The 23084-nt window shown below is 33.6% G+C and overlaps 1 protein-coding gene across 1 annotated transcript; it reads left to right on the top strand.

The window, feature by feature from the left end:
- Positions 1-761: 761 nt before the first annotated feature.
- Positions 762-21312, top strand: LOC126975964 (alpha-1-antitrypsin homolog). Its single transcript, XM_050824098.1, has 8 exons — positions 762-858; positions 3110-3144; positions 11587-11708; positions 13995-14679; positions 16167-16366; positions 16677-16862; positions 18147-18285; positions 19575-21312. Coding segments are annotated over exons 1-8 (1533 nt in total). The 5' UTR covers positions 762-856; the 3' UTR covers positions 19739-21312.
- The last annotated feature ends 1772 nt before the right edge of the window (positions 21313-23084 follow it).

The following is a 23084-nucleotide window of genomic DNA, read 5'->3' as shown; positions in this document are numbered from 1 at the left end:
AAAACCGTTTTTACTATATGTATATGAATATATATACACCAAAATAACATTTTAGACAATTTTTGTCTGTCAGTTTGTACCGGATAATCTCTGAAATGGCTGGACCGATTTTGACGGGACTTTTATTGGCAGGTAGCTGATGTAATAAGGAGTAACTTAGTAACGTTTATTTTAGATTTTAGAAAAATAAAGTAATGTTGCAATATCCAAGAAACGGTCTACAAGCTAAACTCAAATAATAATTTATATGGCAAAACAACAAACTTGCCGGGTCAGCTAGTTATTTCATAAAATATGCTCCCTGTTGTTATAATGAAATTGTTTCACAGCAGAACTGTCAAAGCAAGCATCAAAAAATTCACTCATAAAAAATATGTCTGTACAAAACAAATATTGAAAATAAAAATAATTATGGGTCCCAAATCGAAATAAAAACTATTCTATCTCTCAAGTTGGACTAAACTGCACTCCATGAAGTAATCCCCATTAAAATCCGTTCATTAGTTTTAGTTTAGAGTTCACTGGATTTATATATATAAAGATAAGACTTCGAACTTCTGTTTGAATTTAGAATTGTTAAAAACATAAAAATATTATTATGTACCTTATACAACGACTCAACTGTAATAATAATTCAAAACATTCCTTTTATCCCTTTCTTATGAGAGGCGCTCAAACCTCTTCAGTTCCTTACTGTACCTATTGTTTATTCAAACGTAACTGTTAAATGAAGATAATATAAAGTAAGGTATGCCTGTCGTCGCCTCATTCCCGACCGAGCACAGCGCATGCGCGCGTGTTTTACCGCTCTTTTTAATTTTATTTATTGTGACTTACTCTGTGTTTTGGCGCCAGCATGTAAGTAGTTTTGTTACCATGTAGGTTATATAATATCTGTTGTCAAACTGATAACCGTTTAAGGGACAAGTACTTTTAATGCAATTATTTCAGCGTAGAATTTTATAAACCAAATAATAATTAAATGCAACACATTTTTTGCGACATTAACATTTATGTATTATGTTATTGTAGATATTAACAGCTACGCTAAATTCTACTTTAATTGATATTGTATGCTTAAAGATGCAAGATATTATTAAGTTTTTGCCTTCATAAATATTATAATTCTTAAATGACGTAACTGAAGGTCAAGGACTTGACTGAGAAAATATTTAAATAAATAAAGAGATGATATCATTACTAATATTGCTGATTCGTATTGAATTGTAAATACGTATTATTATCTAAATATGTTTTAAAGAATTCAATCATAATAGTGGCAGGCTCCTTCGCACAGGATGCTGGCTAGACTATGGGAATCACAACGGCATCTATTTCTGCCGTGAAGCAGTAATTTGGAAGCATTATTGTATTTCGGTCTGAAGGGCGCCGTACTTTAGTGAAATTACTGGGCAAACGCGACTTAACTGCGGCACTGCATTGTAATGGGCAGAGCGTATCAGTTACCATCAGCTGAACGTCCGTCTCGTCCCTTATTTTAATAAAAAAAAAAGGTATTAAGATTACAGGTGTGGCAATATTAGCGATTTTCGACCACCCTCTACCCTCGCCGAATTTGTTGTGTGTGAATTACTTTATCTGTGATCTATTATTATTATTTTTTAATACTTATTATAATTATACAGCCAATCTTTATTTATTCAACCCAGATTTCTCACAATTTTACAATTTTTCTTGCGATATAACAATAACGTGATATTTGTCGAGATCTGCCTCTGAGATTGGGCTGGTCAAGCCAACTCCCCTCAACCCCCAAAATTTCTCACATCATTTGGGAACGCCCACTCTTAAAGAAACTAAAGTAAATAAACCTACCCCCTATATTTAGTAACTTAAGTTAGGTCGAACTCAAAGCGATGTTTATAAATACGAGATTAAACTCAACTCTAAAATCTATGGAAAGTCTAAGTAAGCTCTGTAAATCTCAGCTCATGATGGTAAAATTCTTGTCGTTGTTTCTCAAGATTTGACATGAAACACAAGAGTCGACTACAGTCAATGTTACTCGTTCAAATTTTTAAATGTAAAAATGCGAGTCGAGCAGAATTGGGGCCCAAACCCATATTACCGTGTCTCAGGTAGAAATGATTAAGCGTAGACCTGATATTTCAAATACCTAAGGATGCCATCACTGAATAAATTAAAAATATAGCGCTCTGAAATTTAACTTTTACTTTAATTAACATTTACGCGACCTTACAAATAAAATTCGTACTAAGTTATACCTGAGAATAAACCAAGAATAATAATATATCGTTGATAACACTGTCAATATAATGATAATTATATCAGTCAGCCTTGCAAATAAACGCGGGAAACCTTATTAGTCCAAATAAACCTAACACAGTAATATCCCAGAGCGATCTGACATAACTTATTTTATTATATTATATAGATGAAACCTTACGTTCTCAGTAGCATCTTATGTATGGTGGGAGGATGCCGGCTAGATTGTGGGTACCACAACGGCGCCTATTTCTGCCGTGAAGCAGTAATGTGTAAACATTACTGTTTTTCGGTCTGAAGGGCTACGGGCACCGTAGCTAGTGAAATCACTGAGCAAATGATAAGCATTATCAGCTATGTTGTCGTTGCTGGCAGCATTTTCTAAAAACAGATGAAGAAAATAATATTTTTATTTTGAATTAGCTTCACCTATATGTGTTTGTTTATATCCGACTTATTTGGGCGCGATTTTGACCCACTTTCAACAGTCAGACTTCGTTCAAACTTCGTAGATTTATCGAGGACCCATGACAATACATTAATTTGATAAAATTATTCCATTTTTCAGTTTGCAAAATAAGATTTTTGTTATTTTATTAATTTTCATATATCGTCTATAAGGCAGGAATTGATGAATTGATGTTAATTTTAAATTTTCTTTTCTATTTTTTAGTACGGTTATCTATAAAAGCGTGCTTTTTGTTTATTTAGCTATTTTATCACAATAATATTGCATAAGTCAATACATTTTTGTATTGAAATGTATTGACTTTTGTATGGAATTTATTTTTTGGTTATTTGGCACAAATCTGTTAGATAACAATGTTAGAATTGTTTCTAATTCGGTAATTACTTCTTACAGGTGGAGTAAGATGTCGTCCATTCAACTTTTATTGGGTAAGTTAAAGTGATACATAATTAGTATACTAATTAGATAATTTATACGTCTAGATAGAGTCTCTTACTGCTGGGCAACCAATGAAAACAGGCCAGGTTTATTGCTTTAATTATTTTGTGTTAGTATCAATCTCATTTTTTTGACGTTTTCACAGTCTATATAGAAGCACAAATGATCTAAGATAGTATATTATGCTATACAAGTGAGCTAAGTTGCTCATTATACACGAGGCTGTGGGTTGCAGCCCGAGCCGCAGGCGAGGGCGTAAATCAGCCGAGTGTCTAGTGAGTAAGTTGCTCACGAGTTTCATATACTCTTTTACAACACACTTGCAAGGAAATAACAAACATGTATTGCATAAATCGTTAAAATAAAATATTTAATTATGAACAATGGCGCGCCATTTTTTTTGCACGCGTCAAATGTAAGGTGATTACATAAAGCCATACATACAGCCTACTTCAAAATTATAATTTTAGTGATAAAATGTTCTCTATTTTATAACAATTATTGTGAATCATAAATTATTTGATAATAATAAATGTTTTTTCGTCCTAATTAACACATTTATTTATTCCAATAATGTAAATGGAGTTTTAGCGGCATAAAACCTCTTTGTTGTTACAAAAAAGAACTGTATTACCCGGCTAAATTGAAAATATTCTGTTTACTCTCATATAATTTGCAGTTACGTACTACCTTACGTTTGTAGGGATAATTATATGATGCTTTAGTGCCTAATATTATTATGCAAGTGTGTCGAAAATATTATATACTGGCTTTATCTCGCGTGGAATGGTTACTTTGCAGCATTTTCATTTTTTAGGATTCTTTGCATATACAAACTGCTTTTTCCGCTTCTGGTTGGCGCTCTTTTATGATACAGAGGATATCTCTTGTCATTGTGAACAGTCTCTTAGTATTTCCATACGAACTTTAATATCCTATTTCATTCGCATGTAGGTCAAAAGTTTTAAAAATGCTTGAACAAATGTTCTTCTTAGAGTTTCGCTAGGCTAATATACCTTCTTGCATGCCTGCATAAGTGCACACACACATATTTTTTTATTAAAGCCAACTTTTTAATATAAAAATATAAAGCGTTTATTAAGACAGTTTCTAGAATATGCATGGTCCAAAGGCTCCATGTCTGCATACAAAACATTGAACACCAGACACATTTCAATTAACATCATGTCTTCTATTTCCGTCTCTTGTGTTCTTAGAAATAAATATCAACTTGCAGAATGAATAATAACCATTGTTTATGTTTTTTTATAAGACGAAAAGTCTTTTTAACCGACTTCAGAAAAGGAGGAGTCGATCTTCGGATCCGAAACACTTTCGTAATAGGAAAATGTCCGATCCGTCAATCGAACTTCGATACCCTGGACTAATAAGAGAATAAGGTACTTAATGAACCCGTGGGTGTTATTTTGTTGAAGTGAAAACTTTTTTGTGAGCATTTTTCTTGGGATGGGTATAAAATGTTAAACTCGCGTCATGATACGTGTCCTGATCAAAAATTCGTAAGGCAGTCGTTGAAATTATGGATGAATGCTTTTTTTTATTTTATTATTTGTTTCACCAACAGATTCTACACTATTACTAGCCTATAAAAATAATAATATTGATGGCTTAAATCAAACTTGTATTTAACCACATAAATGCTAGTACTTTTATACGGATAAATAAAGCAATTTGTGTGAAATTTTTCCCTAACCATTCCAAAATATTCTCAAATGCACAACGTTAATGTTCAAGTTTTCACTTCTGTCGGCACTCCCGGAGTGCAATCCGTTATTTTTTTTAAATATATCTTCGTGATATTTAACAAAATAAAAGTATTCCCATACCTGGACAGCATTTGGTCCAGATCAATCAATTTTATTTTTATAATTGTTTTTGCTTAGAATATGGAATACATTAATCTAAATTCGATAATGTATAGGACATAATATTTTCTTACTCCTGTTTCTTGCAGTGCCATTTTGCAAGGGCTTTCCGGGTTGATTTACAGTAATGTGTTTGTTGTGTGAGTATAAAAGTATAAAATGTCAACCTACAGACATAAATTCAATGTCATATATATATTGCTTATTCAAATTGGTTCGTAAATTCGATTTTGAATCGCCTATAATAAAGTTTATCGCTGATTCGTAATGTTGTGAAGAAACGGCTTGATATTCAACAAAAGCTTTTGAAATAGTTTATTTATAAAATAATTAATAGATAATATTTTAAAAATGAATTTATAGTACAAACATACGTGTTATCATGGTATGTAATTACCGCAGTCCATACTAACATCAGAGGAATCACAATTACCGACTTTATAGACCAAAGAGGATGCCAATATTACGTAATGACAGGCGGGACTGCCTGAGAAAATAATTAAATTTAGTTTAGTATGAAACTAAGTTTGAAAGCGAACAGTTGCTTGAAACGCAGTGTGATTTCGGCTATCTCCGTTTTTTACAAGATTATATCCGTCATCCGTCTATCTATCAATGACATTATTGGACGTTTTATACGATCGAGTGACTTTCTTCTTAGAGAGTTTCCCTAGGCTGGTATAAAGCGTAGAAAAAACATACATATGAATTCGAAAACCGAAAACACGTTCAAACACAACTCATTTAACTCTGGACAAAGAGAAAGTCGCAGGCAGAGTCTAGTTTTAAATCTACCAGCCAGTCATCCTTCTAAATGTCAAAGATTGCTCATCTGTGTAATTGCTCTGTACTCGGTAAGATCCAGTAAACTGTAATAACAATTAGTGGCTTGTGTGCGCGACTGTACCGAGATTACTTTCTCAGGCGGTATGCTGTGTGCAGTCCATTGGAGAGTGGGTACCGTTAGCATATTAAATTATACTATTTATGGCATATTAATTTATCTTCACCATGAAATTAAACTCGTTTAAAACACATAAATGTGAAAAGAAAATGACCAATTTTGGAATATAATGACGCATAATTGCTTTAATAATTATTGAATTAAGGAATTATTTTGCGGAAATCAGTAATTGTCCAAAGTTTATGAGTTTTTCTTGAGTGTTAATTCCGCAAATCATTCTGTGTTTCGCCAATTCGACATGTGTTTCTCCTCTACACAAGGCATCTTTAGGACATGTTGACTCACCAAATTCTGAAACGAGCTTGTTTTATAACTAAGCGGAATTAATACTCAAGATAAACTCAAATATTTGGTTTAAAACTTTTTTCACAAAGAACTTCATTGAATGTTATTGTATCTTGATTGCGTTTGAATGCGTCAAAATAGTTCCATTTCAGTTTTGAATATGCGTATAAAATACGATGCAAAAGAACTGGCAATGGACTAGGCTCGATTATTTATGTAACAAAATCTTCTGAAACATGACACTGTAACACAGTTGGAGTAGATTCAGTAATACTATTCTTACGTACAATTTACCTCTTAGTAATCTGACCTTCATACAAATGATTTAATTTTTCTTTAGTGTTAATTCCGCCAATATTTGTTTTTAAAACAATTCGACACGTGTTTCGCCTATACACGAGGCATCCTCAGGACGTGTTGTCTCGCCAAAATCTGGCACGAGACTCTCGTGTTCAGTGTAGAGGCGAAACACGTGTCGAATTGTTTTAAAAACAAATATTGGCGGAATTAAGACTAATGAAAACTTAAATCATTTGTATAATTATGGATTTCCGCAAAGTACCGCCTAATTCAATAAATAATCTGACCTTCCTAAAATATGACAATTATATATGATGATATAATAATGATATATGTATTATTCTGACATATTTTTTTCACAAGTTATCTTGCACGAAACTAGGCATAGCCTGTCATGTGGGTAAAAGACAACGATATATTTCAATACAATATACCTACTTTAACAAACATAAATTGATATAAACATCCATGACTCGTGAACAAACATCCATCTTCATGATATAAATGTTTGATTATTATCAGGTGATAATAATTATACATCTTTTAATAAATCAGTGTCAATATTAATTTTATTATTTCATAAAGACCAGAAATGTCCGCCTTTCTGTGTGGCAATACATTATAAGTTATTATTTTCTATACAATGCAATTATACAGATTATTTTAAATTATAACTATGAAATATTTTTGAAGTGAATAACTTCTTCTGGGAGGGCAAACCGCTTTGTAACGTAACGCGTTACGGCTACAGTCTACCTGGCTTCCCTTTCTCTCACGCATACGGCAGCTGTAGGCAGGCCCCTCCTCTCTCACTCTAATCAACTTTTATTTTTATAGGATTAAGCAATGGTAGTAGTAACGTGTAAACACATAATTATAATATATATTATCAAGAATAGTAACTAATAATAAAATATATTTTATAATCTATAAAAGATTTTATTAATAAATAACCATTCCTTGCATAGTCATATTAATATAAGTATACAAAACATTTAAGTAATAACCCAAGCTTTTCTAAAGTTAAATAATTTCAATACAAAATAGTTCCAATGATGCTCCAACGATGAATATGCTGTCAGTACCTGAGACCAATAGACTAAGGTCAGCGCAGTACATTCACCGCGCAGTGGCCGTGATTTACGTGTTTAACACTCAACTGCACTCCATCTATAGTCCATTATTATTGTAGGAAAACTTTTGTACTTGTTTGTACTGCATACCTTATACATACTTATAGATAGTATTATAATATTCTTATTACTTACTAGCTGACTCGACAGACGTTGTTCTGTAAAATATAATAAATAAAATAATGTTTTTATATGAATTTGTCAATAATATATCATAACATCAAAAGTTACTTCGTAAAATATGCACCCTGCTGTCGTAATGAAATTGTTTCACAGCAGAACTGTCAAACCGTGCGTCAATAAATTCTCTCATAGAAATTATATATGGACACATCAAAGGAAAAACAAATATGTTGTTTTTATTTAATTTAGCAGCATTTTCCTATTTATTCACCTTTTAAACCTTCCCTGGACTTCCACAAATAATTCAAGACCTAAATTGGCCAAATCGGTCCAGCCGTTCTCGAGTTTTAGCGAGACTAACGAACAGCATTTCATTTTTATATATATATAGATGACTAGGTACAGCCGTGCACGAAAGCTTTCATTAGTAAACCGTTTCATAAAAATCTATTTTACCTGTAAATGTCATAAATTGCTAGTGACAGTTTAGATACAAAAAGATGGAAAAATCAATATGCCCTCCATGTTGAAATAATATGTCGTTGTTAACATAAACAAAAATCTAGCCATGTTGTTTTGTGACAGAATTGTCGAAATTGAATACATCGCTTTCCATAAATACAGAAATAAACTGAATTATTTGAACACTATAGATATAATTTGCATTTGGTTTTATTAACTTTTTTTTTTAGTTTGTTAAGTTAAGAATTTTGTTTTTCTTTTGTCTTTTTAATGTACTTAGATTATAATGGGGCTGACATGTACATACGTATAAAAGCCCCTTAAATCAATAAAGAAAAAAAAAAACTGAATTATTTCTCAATACTAAAAAAAACTAATTATCCAACGAAAATAGGCATTGCCAAATTTCCATGACACTAATTATAATGAATAAATCTGTAATCTATAAAAAGAAACAGATTAATTAAAGATAAATGGTGATTAATTAGTACAAGATTTATTCCGTCGATGTCTATTTTCATTTGATTAATTATTTACTTTCTCCTCACTATTGCTGTAAATGTAATAAAGTATTCAATTTCAAATATTTTTTTACTAAAAATGAAAAAGAAGAAGAAAGAAGAAGAAAAAAAAATGTTTATTGATGTCATTATACATTCTGATAATAGTTAAAGTTATACTATTCCAATTATGATCTATTGACGCCAATGGCCCCCAACTCAACATAGTTGTGGTTTCGAAAGAATCCACACCGCTGGTCGTCCGTAGAAACCCAGCTTCCGTGGAAACCCAAAATATTATTGTAAATAAACTTGAATAGATGATTTAATGAATGAAGACTTTATTGTAAGAAAACTAAATAAGCATATTCCTTACTACTTATAGATATCTATTTTTATTTTATGACGAACTGTACTCAAACCATTTTTGCATATTTTGAAAGATCAATTATTTGAGTATTCACTACCAAAATATCAAAAATGTATATTTCATATTTACATATGGTATAATAATTAAAACCAAAAAAAGGGATTTATGGCCAAGGTACGACATACCCTTTGTACCTCGGCCTGTACATTGAGGAATACCGCCAGTATTTATGGAAATAAATACATAATAATAAATAAACACATCATTATCAACATCAGCCGGAAGACGTCCACTTTTGGACAAAGACCTCAACATATCGAAAATATAAATATTGTTAAATAAAACCGTTTTACTCGCTTAAATATAACATATTTAATAAAAAATAACTCAAAAATTCTGAACAAAATCAATATGATATTCATTGTTTTCTTTTTATAATGAGATAATATCGTTTATATTTTATTAGGACTATTATATTACGTGAATGTGAAACAATTTAAGAAATAATTCTCCTGACCAAAGTACAACATCTATATGTACCTTGGCCACGGACCAAGATGTTGACAGTACAAATTATTGACAGTGACCGAGGAACAACACTACTCCAACTTCAAGAAAATGGTGGATTTCAAATAATTTGGGGTTATATATCTCGAAACGTTATTATTGTTTTAATACAAGTTAGAGAAAAGAACCAATGGCATATAAAAGTTCAGTGACAATTATAAAACGTTTAAAATTATCAGGTGAAGCATATTAAAAATACTTCCTTTTTGTGCCATAATTTTTTTTAACGTCTATAACACCAAACACTGGCTTAATGGCGGTAAGTGACTACTTTCAAATGGAATAGTCAACAATGACGTACAGAATATACTAGACTATAGAATTTAACATCGCGGGAATTTTTGAAACCAGCCGAATGGCCTAGATACACATAGTGCCAAGGTTACTATTTAAACTTTATAATTATATTTAACTTAATTAATATACCTCAATTTCTTTAGCTCATCGCTCGCTTCTCCACCGACCGCCTTTAAATCACTTACCGAACGTCAAAAATTCATTTACCCTAAAACCTGAGAAGATCGGGCGCAAGAAACTCAGCTGGCTTCTTTTGAACTTCCTCTTGAAAATTAAAAAAAATCAGGAAGTTATTGGTTTTACCCCGTTCTTCAGATGTCGACGTTTTAAGGTCCTAGGAAGCTTCCCTGACTATTCCCGCCATGGTGTCCGTACATCTGTATGAATATATTTGTGTATATGTGTGTATGGATGTATGTAAACCCCTTATAACCTTCAAACGGCTTGACCGATTTCATAGCGTTTGGCGCCCATTCGAAAGGGCTTGACCAAACTTAGATTTTGAATACAATTCGGACTGATAGATTTTGAGAAATCACAAAACAACTAATCGCCATAAGTACAATAAGTACAGTACGAAATTAGCGGGAAGTTGCAGAGATGGACATTAGGGTCAACCATTTTCCTAATATTTTTTTTATCTAAATCTTCATTATAGGCACCAGTATTATTAAATAAGTAATTTCAGTTTTAAGGAACATTTCCTATCTATATATATATCTCTTAACAGTTCTTTTGAATTACGTAACACATTTGTTTTGTACATTTTCTGGAATCAAGTTGTAAAAGCATATACAGCGTATCCTACTCCTATTTTCCAATCAAACTACGGGACGATATGACATGGGTACCTTCAAAAGGCCAGCAACGTTCCTGATATTCCTCTGGTGTTGCAAAAGAATGTGGGTGGCGGTGATCACTTAACACCAGGTGACTCGTAAGACCGTTTGTCCTCCTTTTCCATAAAAAAACTTAATCATTGGAAAATTTATGTTTCCGCGTTGGTAGGTAACGCAAGTTGATACAAGATAACTGTTGGTATAGACTATGGAGTATGAACATTAAACTGGTTAGCCAGCGGTTATGTAGGTCTGTAGCGGTACATTGCTGCGGTAAGCGGTCTTCGTTACAATTTACCCACGTGACCCAATTAAATCGTGTATTGAGCCTTCAATGAATATAAACAAATGAATAGGTAACAGCTAATATGAGTAATTTACTCTGACTACTATTTATTTACTCATGTACTCTAACCATCAATGCTCTGTGGCATCTTATCAAAATCTATAGATTATATTCTATGGAAAATACCCAGATGCCCTAAAAATGCAATGTACCCAATTGAAATCGAATTCACAACAAACCAACCATTGTATTTAGGCAACTAAAACACTACACTAACAATTGAAATAATTTTTTTTCGGAAAATTTTTCCGTAGCTTTTCTAAACCAACCCTTTTTAAGACCTTCATCCATGAACAAATCAAACTCTGAGTTAAGTATTTGTGCAGTTTCACTATAAGCCTTTTATTTCTTTTTTTTCAGTTCTTGTAGGTATACTGGCAGCGAGCGAGGCAAGATGGTTACGTGGTGGTAGATCCACTCAGCCCAAAGAAACCAGCTTCATTGGTGAAGCTACCAATGAATTATCCACGGCTATACTGCAGGTAAATATTATTGACAGTTTTGTGTGATATACTTCCCTGCTGCTGAGAGCACCTTTCTAAAAATGCCTTTATTTTCTCAAAAATGATTCTTTTCGAATTCATTTTGATGTAAATTCTAATAAACTAGATACGTCTATCACTTCGGCAACAAATAGCGCTCTTTTTAATAAAATATTATACAATATTGTACTGTCATTGCTATAAAATAGTCACAATCTAGTCCCAATCTGTCCGATCACTACATTCAGCTGTGGAGTTGTAGGATTTACGACACAGCCATTTTTTAATAAAACATTTAAATTTATTGATAGATAATGCCTGAACAGTGGCTAGGAGTTAGTTATAAAAGTGTAACCATTTACCCTTAAAGCTATTATGTACATATATCTTATGAAGCCTACTAGAATTAGATACAAGCAATCCCTTATTTCTAGTCTTAAAATAATGACTTATATCTCTATAATGAATAATCGGACTTAACATCTTCGAGAGGTTGACAGGAACTAATATCTTGGGTCATGGCTAACAGACTGATGGAAAAGCGAAATGGACATCCGAGTTCGCATAGAAACTGCTCGCGCATCTTTTTTGAAGATGAGCAAAATTCTTTGCAACTTTTGCAAATTTTGAAATGAGCAGAACTTGCAGCTCGTGGTAATTGTTACGCCCTACCCATTACAATGCAGTGCCGTTCAGGATTCTTGATAAAAATTCTGAGCGGCACTACAATTGCGCCCGTCGCCTTGAGACATAAGATGTTAAGTCTCGTTTGCCCAGTAATTTCACTAGCTACGTTGCTCTTCCGACCGAATCACAGTAATGTTTACACATTACTGACTTTACGGCAGAAATAGGCACCGTTGTGGTACCCATAATCTAGCCGGCTTCCTGTGCAAAGGAGCCTCCCACTGGTACACACATTAAAGTAATAAACCTGACCTGTTCTCATGCGTTGCATATCAGCAAGAGGCTCTATCTACACGTATAAATTATCTAACGCTGTCATGTTAAAATGTTTTCTTTTTTAACTTTCCTTATCACACCTTTATTTTGTTGTAGCATTTATTTTTTTGCATGCGTAGTCGTAATAACCTAAACTAATGTTATATTATATTTATGTGTAAAATTCTCATGTATGTAATTTTATATTTATTCTTATGAGAATAAACGTATTTAGGCCGAAGTAGACATAATCCATACTGAAATAATCTATAATGAAACATTTACTACGATTTTATATAAGATTAGAAACCTTTTAAGGTTTGTAATGGTCGGGAAAGTTTGAATTTTAATAACCAACCTACACTGCCTACCGGGATTTCACATTTTACTTTCAAATCTTGTTTTAAATATCACAAATTAAAACCGGGCCACTGTCATCAGCTTAGGACTAGAAACAAGAAGTGAAAATATAAGCAAGCTGCTTATGTGTTAGCTACGGCTGCTGTTGAGGGGAAAATAGTTCTAATGCAACTTATAACTTCACACTACAACACAACTATGTGTAGTTAACTATCACTAACTTCATTTTAAAGTTATACTAACTGATAAGAGTAAAATTTTAAGATGCGCGCGCATCACTGTACACAAAAGTAACAGGGTGAAGTTGGTTCCTAAAATTTTCTGACGTTTGCGACATTCGTTATTTTTTTTGGTTTCATCGTCCATTATTAGGACAGGCAAAGGTTTCAAGCCCATACAGCTGTATTCGTTATTTAATAATTAATTGTCAAAGCCATCTTTGCAAGGTTTTTACAATATTGTTCTTTCTACAAACATACAATAGGAGAAGGAAAAAATCATTTTAAGGATTTATTTTAAACTTCTTGCGTGCATACATACTTACACACACGCTTTTCTTTACAAGAAAAAGTGACTCTATGAAACAAAGTCAAAAGGGATTTTTTGGAAGGAAACTTCTTTAGCGGCATTGAGCACTTTTCTTACGATGGATATAAAATGATAAATTCGCGTCATGACACGTGACTGATCGAAAATTCGTAAGACAGTCGATAAAATTATGGTTGAAAGTTGATTTTTCTGAGAGATTACATTTTAATGTAAAATAATTACATTATAAATTTTCATTTTTATGTACGATTGCGCAATAAATGAATATTGTATTTCACCACATAAATGCTAGTACATTTCTAAACTATGGTACAAATGAAATTTGTACAATAAGTTTCATCATTTGAGCACCAAAATATCTTCTGATAAGCTTTTTTTATTCCAAATTATTTTATATATTTGTTGATTACATAATATATTATATCACATTTTCAGGGATACATAGACGATACGAAAGATATTGCCTTTTCCCCACTCGGTTATTCCTCAATACTTGCTATCCTCGCTGAAGGCGCGACGGGGGAAACTCGTGAACAACTCGTCAATGCTCTTCACCTGCCATCAGATCAAAATTTAGTACGTAAAAACTATCGGTACATTATGGAAAGACTAAAAAACACCAACGAGTTCAAATACAATCACCCAGAGCTTAAAAATTTCTTCTACGTGTACAAGAACTACACCGTAAATGAGGACTATAAGAAGATATTGCAAGACTATTATTTAACTGACGTTAGGTCCGTTGAAAGATACACATATGATAATATTGGTGATGATGAAAATGAAAATAATAATAGAGTAGAAGATAATAAAATGACAATTGAAAAAGAAGAAGACCCTGCCAAAGAAAAAGATGAAAAATTAATAACTTATGCCGTAGATGATAAGCCAGAGAAAGTAGAATTGACGCAATCGGATTACAAGCCTGCTAAGAACATAAAAGAACAAATTAAATTGGTTAAGACTAATGGCGAAGAATATGAAAACGGTGACGACGAAGAAACAATGATAGCTGATGAAGCCAGGAATCAAGCCAGAGATCTTCGTGTGTTGAATGATAAAAATGACATTGCAAGCAGTCTTTCTGTTAATAGTGTTGGAAAGAAAGGCAGTGAAACAAGTAAGTACTAATATTATGTTGTATTTTATGACTGACTTAATTATTACTTCTATTGCATTAACTGCATTACGACCTAAATTATACAAATTATTAATCGATTTTGTAGTAACTAATGAACCACATTATTAGAAAAACGGTCCCCATTGTACTGGATTTTTCTTTTTTTGCTCTAAAGAGATTCTCTTTTACACTGCCAGCTACGAAAAGACCATGTTTCCATAGCATCTGTAGGTTTATATATGGAGCCGATTCTGATTCTACTGTTAATGGCAGATATATGCAATAACGTAGAAGAACAAAGGAGTTCAGCTCATCTCATGGTTAGAGATCATGGATTGCTTCTAGCTTCCGTAATTTCTTTGCTGTTTTTAAAGGAGTATGGGTGGGCATTTACCGACCATGTAACCCATTTTCTTTTTTTAATTTCGTTTTGCTTATCAGTATATACCGGGTGTAAACAGACAACCTCCGAATGCGGAAGGGTTCCGTAGAGCTCCCTAAAACTAAATCATAGCTATTGGAGTTTTACGAAATGAAATGATAGTAATTTATTTGTAAGCAGGAAAGTTCTGCAGTTGCAGAAATACTCAAAAGATTTTGTAGACTTTTTTAGCCAGCATTGTAATACAATATACTTTACCTACGTTATAAGGCTCAATGGCACTTGCACAATGTTTCTAATGCTGTCAGCTATTGGGACGAAATCAATACGTTCCATATACAGGTCATTGGGCGAAATACATAAGATACTGCTCTGACAGATACAGCTACTAACTGACTACAGATAAATAATAATCATAACAATTATTAAAAAATAGATTGAATTGCACATATATATTCTAAAAAAATAAAAAAAATCCGCACCACATTATTTTTATTTTGGTAATTTTCAGTGCCAATACATTCAGAATCATGGTCCAATTGCAACCCCCCCCCCCCCTCTTTAAGATGTAGTTGTTGTGTGTTGTACATCTGTGTAATATATTACCGGCAATGTGTGTAAGCAATATGCATTCTATGCTTTGCCTTGGTTTTCTGTACATAACAGCAATATGCAGCCGTATAATAGATGAGAAACGAATTAAATTTATTATTCTAATATCGCAAATACAAACAATATGTTATGTTTTTAAAGTGATAACCCTCACTTCTAGGATTAATACACAAATAAAATTTGAAAAACAAAATTTTATGAACGATGCGGGATTCGTACCCACGACCTCCAGCGTTCCGTGCCGGTGGCTCTAACCAACTGAGCTAACCCTTCGAGTACTAATAGTGTCATAATTTAATTAAGTAATTCAAAGTAACTGAAGTAATTTTAAACTTGGAGTAACTTTACATTGCGTTAATAGGGCTTAAATCATCGTACTTTTGTATTTTCTCTGTTTGATTTTAATTTTATTTTCAGTGTACGTCACTATCTTTATTATAGTTTATAATAAATAAAAATATAATAAAATAACCAATTTTGATAATATTTACAGCTTCCAACTCAATAATGATTCTGTTTAATGGAATGTATTTCCGCGGATCTTGGAAGAAACCTTTTGATACCATCGAGTCTGGGCTTTTCTACAAATCAAATACGGAGAAGAAACAAGTTAAAATGATGAAGACAAGTGGCAGATTCCTGACTGGCGAGCTACCAGATCTTGATAGCGAGGCTTTACTACTGCCTTATGATGTAAGTTGAAATAAATTCAAATAACTTTTTTACGATTAATTAGAAGTAGATTGCACCAAGGAATTACGTTGTCCCATACAAACTTAGCCCCTTTTTTCTCCCTCTTAAGGGTAGAACTTTGTAAAATCCTTTCTTTCTTTTTATCAGATGCCTACGTCAAGTTTCACGTCTCTAAGATTAGCGGCTTAGGCTGTGCGTCAATCCGTCGGTCAGTCATTATCAGTTATTGCACCAACCAAAAAGAGAGAAGAGTTTTACTTAAATTTTTGACTCTTTATTAATAGAACTATATATTATTCTTATTATTCAGGGTGGAAGATACGCGCTCTTGGTGGTGAAACCACAAACCCGGGACGGCCTCACGCGCTTGGTTGCTGACCTGCCTTCCACTCCCATCACAGATATCAAGGACTCCTTAGCAGAGGAAGAGTTGCAAGTCTCTTTACCATCATTCTACATTGACACCACGACAAAACCAGTAGCTGCATTGGCTAAGGTACCACAAATTTTTATTACAATTATTTAAAATTAACTAGTTTACTTAGTGTCAGCTGGATGGTAAGTAATCACTCCTTGTTTTCACATGGAGGAATCACAGTGGCGTCTTCTAGAAGTCAATATACCAGCTGGGGATTCTAAGTCTCGTGCCAGATTTTGGCGAGAAAACACGTCCTGAGGATGCCTCGTGTAGAGGCGAAACACGTGTCGAATTGTTTTAAAACAAATATAAAAAAGCGGAATTAACACTAAAGAAAACTTAAATCATTTGTATGGTCCTAAATTACTTCGTAGGCACCGTATTGCAAGGTTAAGGATTTCCCAAAATAGTGCCATGTGAACAGATGAATGGAGCTAGTTTTTATTTTCTGATGAAGAAGGAATCTCTTTATTTGGTGAGACCAAGAGGGCTGGCATTTCAGAGGAATCACAGGAGCGATCCCAACATTTACCAAGAGTACTGTTGGCAATACATCCTCCACAAGAAAGCAGCTATTAAAGAAAATAACTAATGGCTGATTTCACCAACGGATCCTAGTCATTATATAACTATATGCCTCTTTAAATACAATGACCCCTAAATGAATCCCTACCTTGGAGCCTTAGGGGACTATCTATCTTCTATATTAGTTATCATTATTAGGTATAGTTCTAACTATTAGTGATACCACTCTTTAACTCGGACAGCGACCAGGCTCGGCGGCCTCCGGCGTGGAGCTCAATAGTTTTTTCTTCTCAAGATTGCTTAGCGGCCGGATAAATCGTGTGTATGTGTGCGTACGTCGACACGGGCGCTCTAGTATGAAGTTAAAGTACTGTATTCTGGTGAAATCCGTGCGATTTCAATGAATGAATGAATTTAGGTATTATATAACCCTTTACTTTCGGGGTGTTTGTGAAATTGGAGATAACTCTACCGAAATGTACCGATTTACACTCAAATTGCGTCGAATTCAGCATTCGATCTGTATCCAAATTTATAGTAATATCTTCTTTTGGTGCGAGGGCCCACCGGACCGTCCGATGGTCCGGTCGTACCAAATCCGAGAATGTGTTTCGGCTATTACAAAACATATTAGGGTCTCTAAGGGACTTGGAGGAGTAAACTTGGAGTAACTTTACATTGCGTTTATTAATAACACAGTAGGAGTCTATTGGCTTATAAGTTTTGCAGCGCTCAGTGTACGGTGGGACTTTTGCTCGTTCCGTAGATAGTTCCTGTAAAAAACATAAGCTAAAAGTATTTCCTAACATGATAACCTAATAGATGTATTCATTCCAGTTTGGCGTCAGCAAAATCTTCGGTCGCGATGCAGATCTGACCAGAATATCCTCGAAGGAAGGTCTCTTTGTCCAGGAGCTGGTGCAAAACGTGGTTGTCAGAGTTGACAATAACAACATTACTGCGTCTATGATTGGAGGTACTATAACATTATTAGTATATTACTCTAGCGGCCAGCAAAAGAGGCATTGATGGACTTATGTATAAATGATAAAATTGCAACGTAACTTTATAAAATTTGAATGCTTGAAACATGAAGAGATATCGTTAACAAATATGATAAAAAGAAGAGGCCCCAGCAAACTGCCTTGAGGAACTCCTGAGGGTATGTTAATAGTCGATGAGCTGTTCCCGTTAAGTACCACTGTTTGGCAGCGATTCTCAATATAGGACGAAAACCATCTGGATAAATTACCTCGTATTCCTATACGTAGAAGCTTCTCTAAGAGGGTATTATGGTCAATCCTGTCAAAACTTTTACTCAAATCAGTGTAGATTACGTCTACTTGAGAAGGTTCAGAGACAATACGTGACAGATAATCAGTCATAACAACTATCATGTAGTTGATCTACCTTTTAAAAAGTCGTGTTGGTGAGGATCAAGGGTTTATCCATCAATGCCTAGTTGTGAACAAGGCTAGTATAGTACTTTATCAAATAATGCGCGGAAAACTAAACGTCACAAAACGCCTCTTGAATTTCTGTTGGCGTTATAGTAAGTTCAACACATTTATTAATTTTACTTGAACTCACTTTGTCAAATACAATATCTACTTTTCAAATAAATGACGAACAGCGAACATGTTGTTGAAACTCTCTAAGAAATAAGCGATTCATTCGATTGTATGAAACATGCAGTCATTGATGGATTGACAAATGACGTTCCGTTTTTTACAAGATTATAGCAATCTTGTGAAAAACGGAGACAGCCGGAATCCACTACGTTTTAAGCAACTGACCGCTTTCAAAGTTCGCCGGATTATACTTGTCGCCCAATTGTAATTATTATTTTAAACTTATATCAAATCAATAAATTTCAATTTTTACGTAGGCAGTCCCGCCTCTTATTACGTAGTATTTACATTCTCTTTGGCGTTAAATTATTCATATTTTTGTTTTATTAAACAGCTTTCTTTTTGCAAGACAGTTCGAAATTTAAATAAAATCTTTGATAAGCTACCTCCTTGATTTGCATGTTTCGTAGTTAAAGGCCGTTCCATTTTTAATTACACGACGTTTTTGTGTTAACTTTTCAATTTGTTTAAACTACAACAGATATGGATATTCTTTCAACTTTGCCGGCCACTTCTGTTTATTTTTAAATTATTTTACCAGCTCTGCGCCATGTCCAAATAAGTGATACTTACTTGAAAAAGTAATGCAATAGTCAGCTATTTCAACGCTAACACTCGGTATTTTTCTTTTTAGTTGCCGACGGTGTGGAACTGAAGACTCTTCCATTGCTTGAAAGCCAACAGCCTCGTCGCTTCTGTGTGGAACACCCATTCGTATTTTACATCATTGACTGTTTAGATAACCTTGTTGTTGTTGCTGGGAAGATCACAGACCCAGAGGCACCCACAGACTCTTAAATGGTCACTCACAACTAATATTGGGTTTTCCGCTAATCTGTAATTTAGAATTAATTAGTTAACGACATATAGACTGAACGATGTTAATGTTAACACAGTGATGTTCTATACATACAGACAAATTACTTTTAAAAAAACAAAGCCAAAGTATTTCCACCACAAAATACACCATAATAATCCTCGACTTTATCTATACATTGTTTAAAATATTCTTGGTCAATAAGTAGCAATATTTATTCAGTTGAAGTTACGTATGTTTAATTTATAAAAAGGAAAGTGGCAGTTGACACACGACTAAGAGGAAAAGTGTGCTTACATTGTCTTTAAGCACATTTATACCATTCCGCTCCCAGACTGCGTATGATATGCCAATATATGTGTATAGAACCTCATTGTAAATACATGATCTAATTATTTACTGATGACTTCAAATTCTTTTAACAAAGACTCGCCTAAATAAACAAAATGAATTAAAGAGGGGTTTAAGTGTTATTTGTTTATATATTTTGTAATCAACAATTTACGTTTTGTATACTGTTAAAATATGTAACAAATTTTACACGTAAAAGATCTAAATAGTGAATTTTTTCGGGAAATTGTTTTAAGAAGTCATAAAATTTGTATTTTTAATCATTTATAGAATTATCTATCTTTATTATGTTATAAATGTAAAATTAAACTTTACAGTTATTTTCGCTAAAAGTTTTAGATAATCTGTACGTCTATATAGAGCCTTTTGCTGTGACGCAATGCTAACATGCCAGGTTTATTACTTATGTGTGTATGACAGGCTACGTGTTATAGCCTAAACACATGGTCGGACTTGATATGGCCGGACCATCGGACGGTTCTGTGGGCGCCTCGCACTAATTGGTCCGGCGTCGTACTCAGTACGGTCCGGATGGTAATAATAATGATGTGCGATGAACAATGCGTCATATCATCGAATATAGTCCGCTACCAGACCGCGTCCGATGGTTTGGCCGTACCAAATCCGATCATGTGTTTAGGCTATTACACTCGCGGTACATCAGTCTGTATTGGTGTGCGTGTGTTGTTAAAAATACAGGCTCACAGTTCGCTGTTATTTTTTATAACGCTTTCACGGCTTTTGAGTCTATCTAGACGTATAAATTATCTAAGGTATAATTCATTATATTTCTTAGAGCAATAGATAAGTTAAGATTATAATATAAGTGAGACCCAATTTTAAAACAAACTGATTCTTACTTAATCAAAACGAACGTGAAATTTTATTTAAATTACAAATATTTGGTTAGTGTTAGTCGAAAACGAACTATCAATCTCCGTATTTCATAAATATAATTCTAAATTGTTTATATATTTTTTGACAGTTCATAAAAGTGTCACTTTTCTAGTGTTTATGCTCTGTGCTACTCTTGGGTCAAAACTTTTCTCATCAAATATACTAAAACCAGATGCATTTTGATATTAAAAAGTACACAATAGTAATAAGTTATTTATTGAGGATAAGAAGAAGTAATTTAAAATTTATATTCCAAGTGTTGATATATTACACTGTTAAGAATTAAACGTATAAAAAATATATATAATTGAGTTTTATTTGTCGTACTGACAGTAAACTCTAGCTCATTATCAAAGTCAACATGTACCATAGACAAAATTAATTCACTACCCACTTTCATAGACCAGGTATAGTATCTAGACATCGAATATAGAATATCCTATATATATAGGTACATAATATAACACAAGTGTTCTTTCCCTATCACTTTTAGATCGTAAAACACAACATCGCACCATATTTCCTTCGATTCTACTTAAAATTGTCACTGATGTTGAATAAATAGCGGATATTTCACACGTTTTACAAGTTTTCTGTGCAGCGCTGTCAAGTTTGTTTAGCACACCGGGTGTGCTGACCTTGAAAAAACCGGCACGCATGGCGAAACAAAAAATCTAATCACTCTATCTCATTTATTTACATAAGACTCGCATAAGTTTTTCTTTTTATCGTGTGAGTGAGACGGAAGCTTTCAATTAGTCTAGTTACTATACTTGGTCTACGCCCACTTTGCTAATAATTCTTTTAAAATAATTCGCACGAAAAAGATCGTTGAGTGATTTTGAAAAATACTTGAATTTGATTATATACATCCTAAAAGTTATCAAGTTATTGATAAAACATTCTTATTGAATTAAAAACTAAATCTTCTTTTCGCGCAATATATTTCGGCCATTCAAACGCGCCATTTTGCACGGGGTTTCTGTGACGTCAGTGTATATTGCACTAATAAATGTATGGCCGCTTTTTTCCTTCGGTTATACTGTGAAAACTACTGAACCGATCGGAATAATGCTTGTACCATTAGATGCAGCGTGTTTCGGAGAAGGTTTTATTAAATGATTGGAGTGTATGTGATTATCCGGAATCTATATTTTTTGACTTACAAATACCTATAAACTCGCAATACAACTTATTCAGACAATGACATTTCATTAAAATGCGATTCGTGCAATAGCGGGCGCGGGGTATTGAGAGGTCAGCACTTGTCTTGTATAAACAAATTTGTATTAATTCTGGTGAAATATATTAAATTTAATTACATTTCGTGATTTATAAAATTAATTACAAAGCAAAATCTTGCTAAAATTTGCTTTTGTGCAAATATACTTCGAAAAGTGCACTATACTATCGCAGCGAAGTGGTGTAGACAGTAACCAATTGCCCGCATGCAACGCAGAGATGCTCGAATTGTCGGGGACCCTCTGTAAACGGCTAGATAACTTTGCGTTGCATATGGACGTCTATTCAATGTGTTTCATCTAGAGCATATTTTATCATAGGGATATTCTGAAGAGCTGTTTGACTAAATTCCTGCCGCCGAATTCCACCTTCGACACGACACAAATTAGGATAAGATTCCTACCATTTATCCACACAACCGTTCCTCTACAGTGCGGTTTTCAAGGAACTTTCTTCCACGTACGACTAAGCTGTGGTATGAGCTTCCTTGTGATATACATGGGTACCTTCAAAAAAAGTACATACACCTTTTTAAAGGGCCAGCAACCGCCAACGCTTTTGTGCTTCCTCTGGCATTGCAGGAGAATGTGGGCGGCGGTGATCACTTATCACCAGGTGACTCGTACGCTTGTTTGTCCTCTCTTCCATAAAAAAAGAAAATCAATGAGAAGAGATAAAATATCTCCAACAATTTGCTTATATTTTTGTGGTATATTATACAAGGTACCAATTTTGAACTGAGTTTAATGAATTTGTTATTGAGTTTAAAATGTTAATGGATTTTTTTACTTTAAAGTAACCTTAACATTGATAAGAATATCATATGATTCTTGTTGA

Source organism: Leptidea sinapis, chromosome 2 (genome assembly GCF_905404315.1).
Source record: "Leptidea sinapis chromosome 2, ilLepSina1.1, whole genome shotgun sequence".
Taxonomy (NCBI): Eukaryota; Metazoa; Arthropoda; class Insecta; order Lepidoptera; family Pieridae; genus Leptidea; species Leptidea sinapis.
Note: the sequence above shows the minus strand (reverse complement) of the source record. Positions and strands in the feature narration are given on the sequence as shown.

What these genes read in the sequence shown, in the direction of transcription:
- LOC126975964 (XM_050824098.1), top strand. An exon ending in TATCCACGGCTATACTGCAG is followed by an intron (nt 11,709 to 13,994) that starts GTAAATATTATT and finishes TCACATTTTCAG; the next exon opens with GGATACATAGACGATACGAA. An exon ending in TACTGCGTCTATGATTGGAG is followed by an intron (nt 18,286 to 19,574) that starts GTACTATAACAT and finishes TTTTCTTTTTAG; the next exon opens with TTGCCGACGGTGTGGAACTG.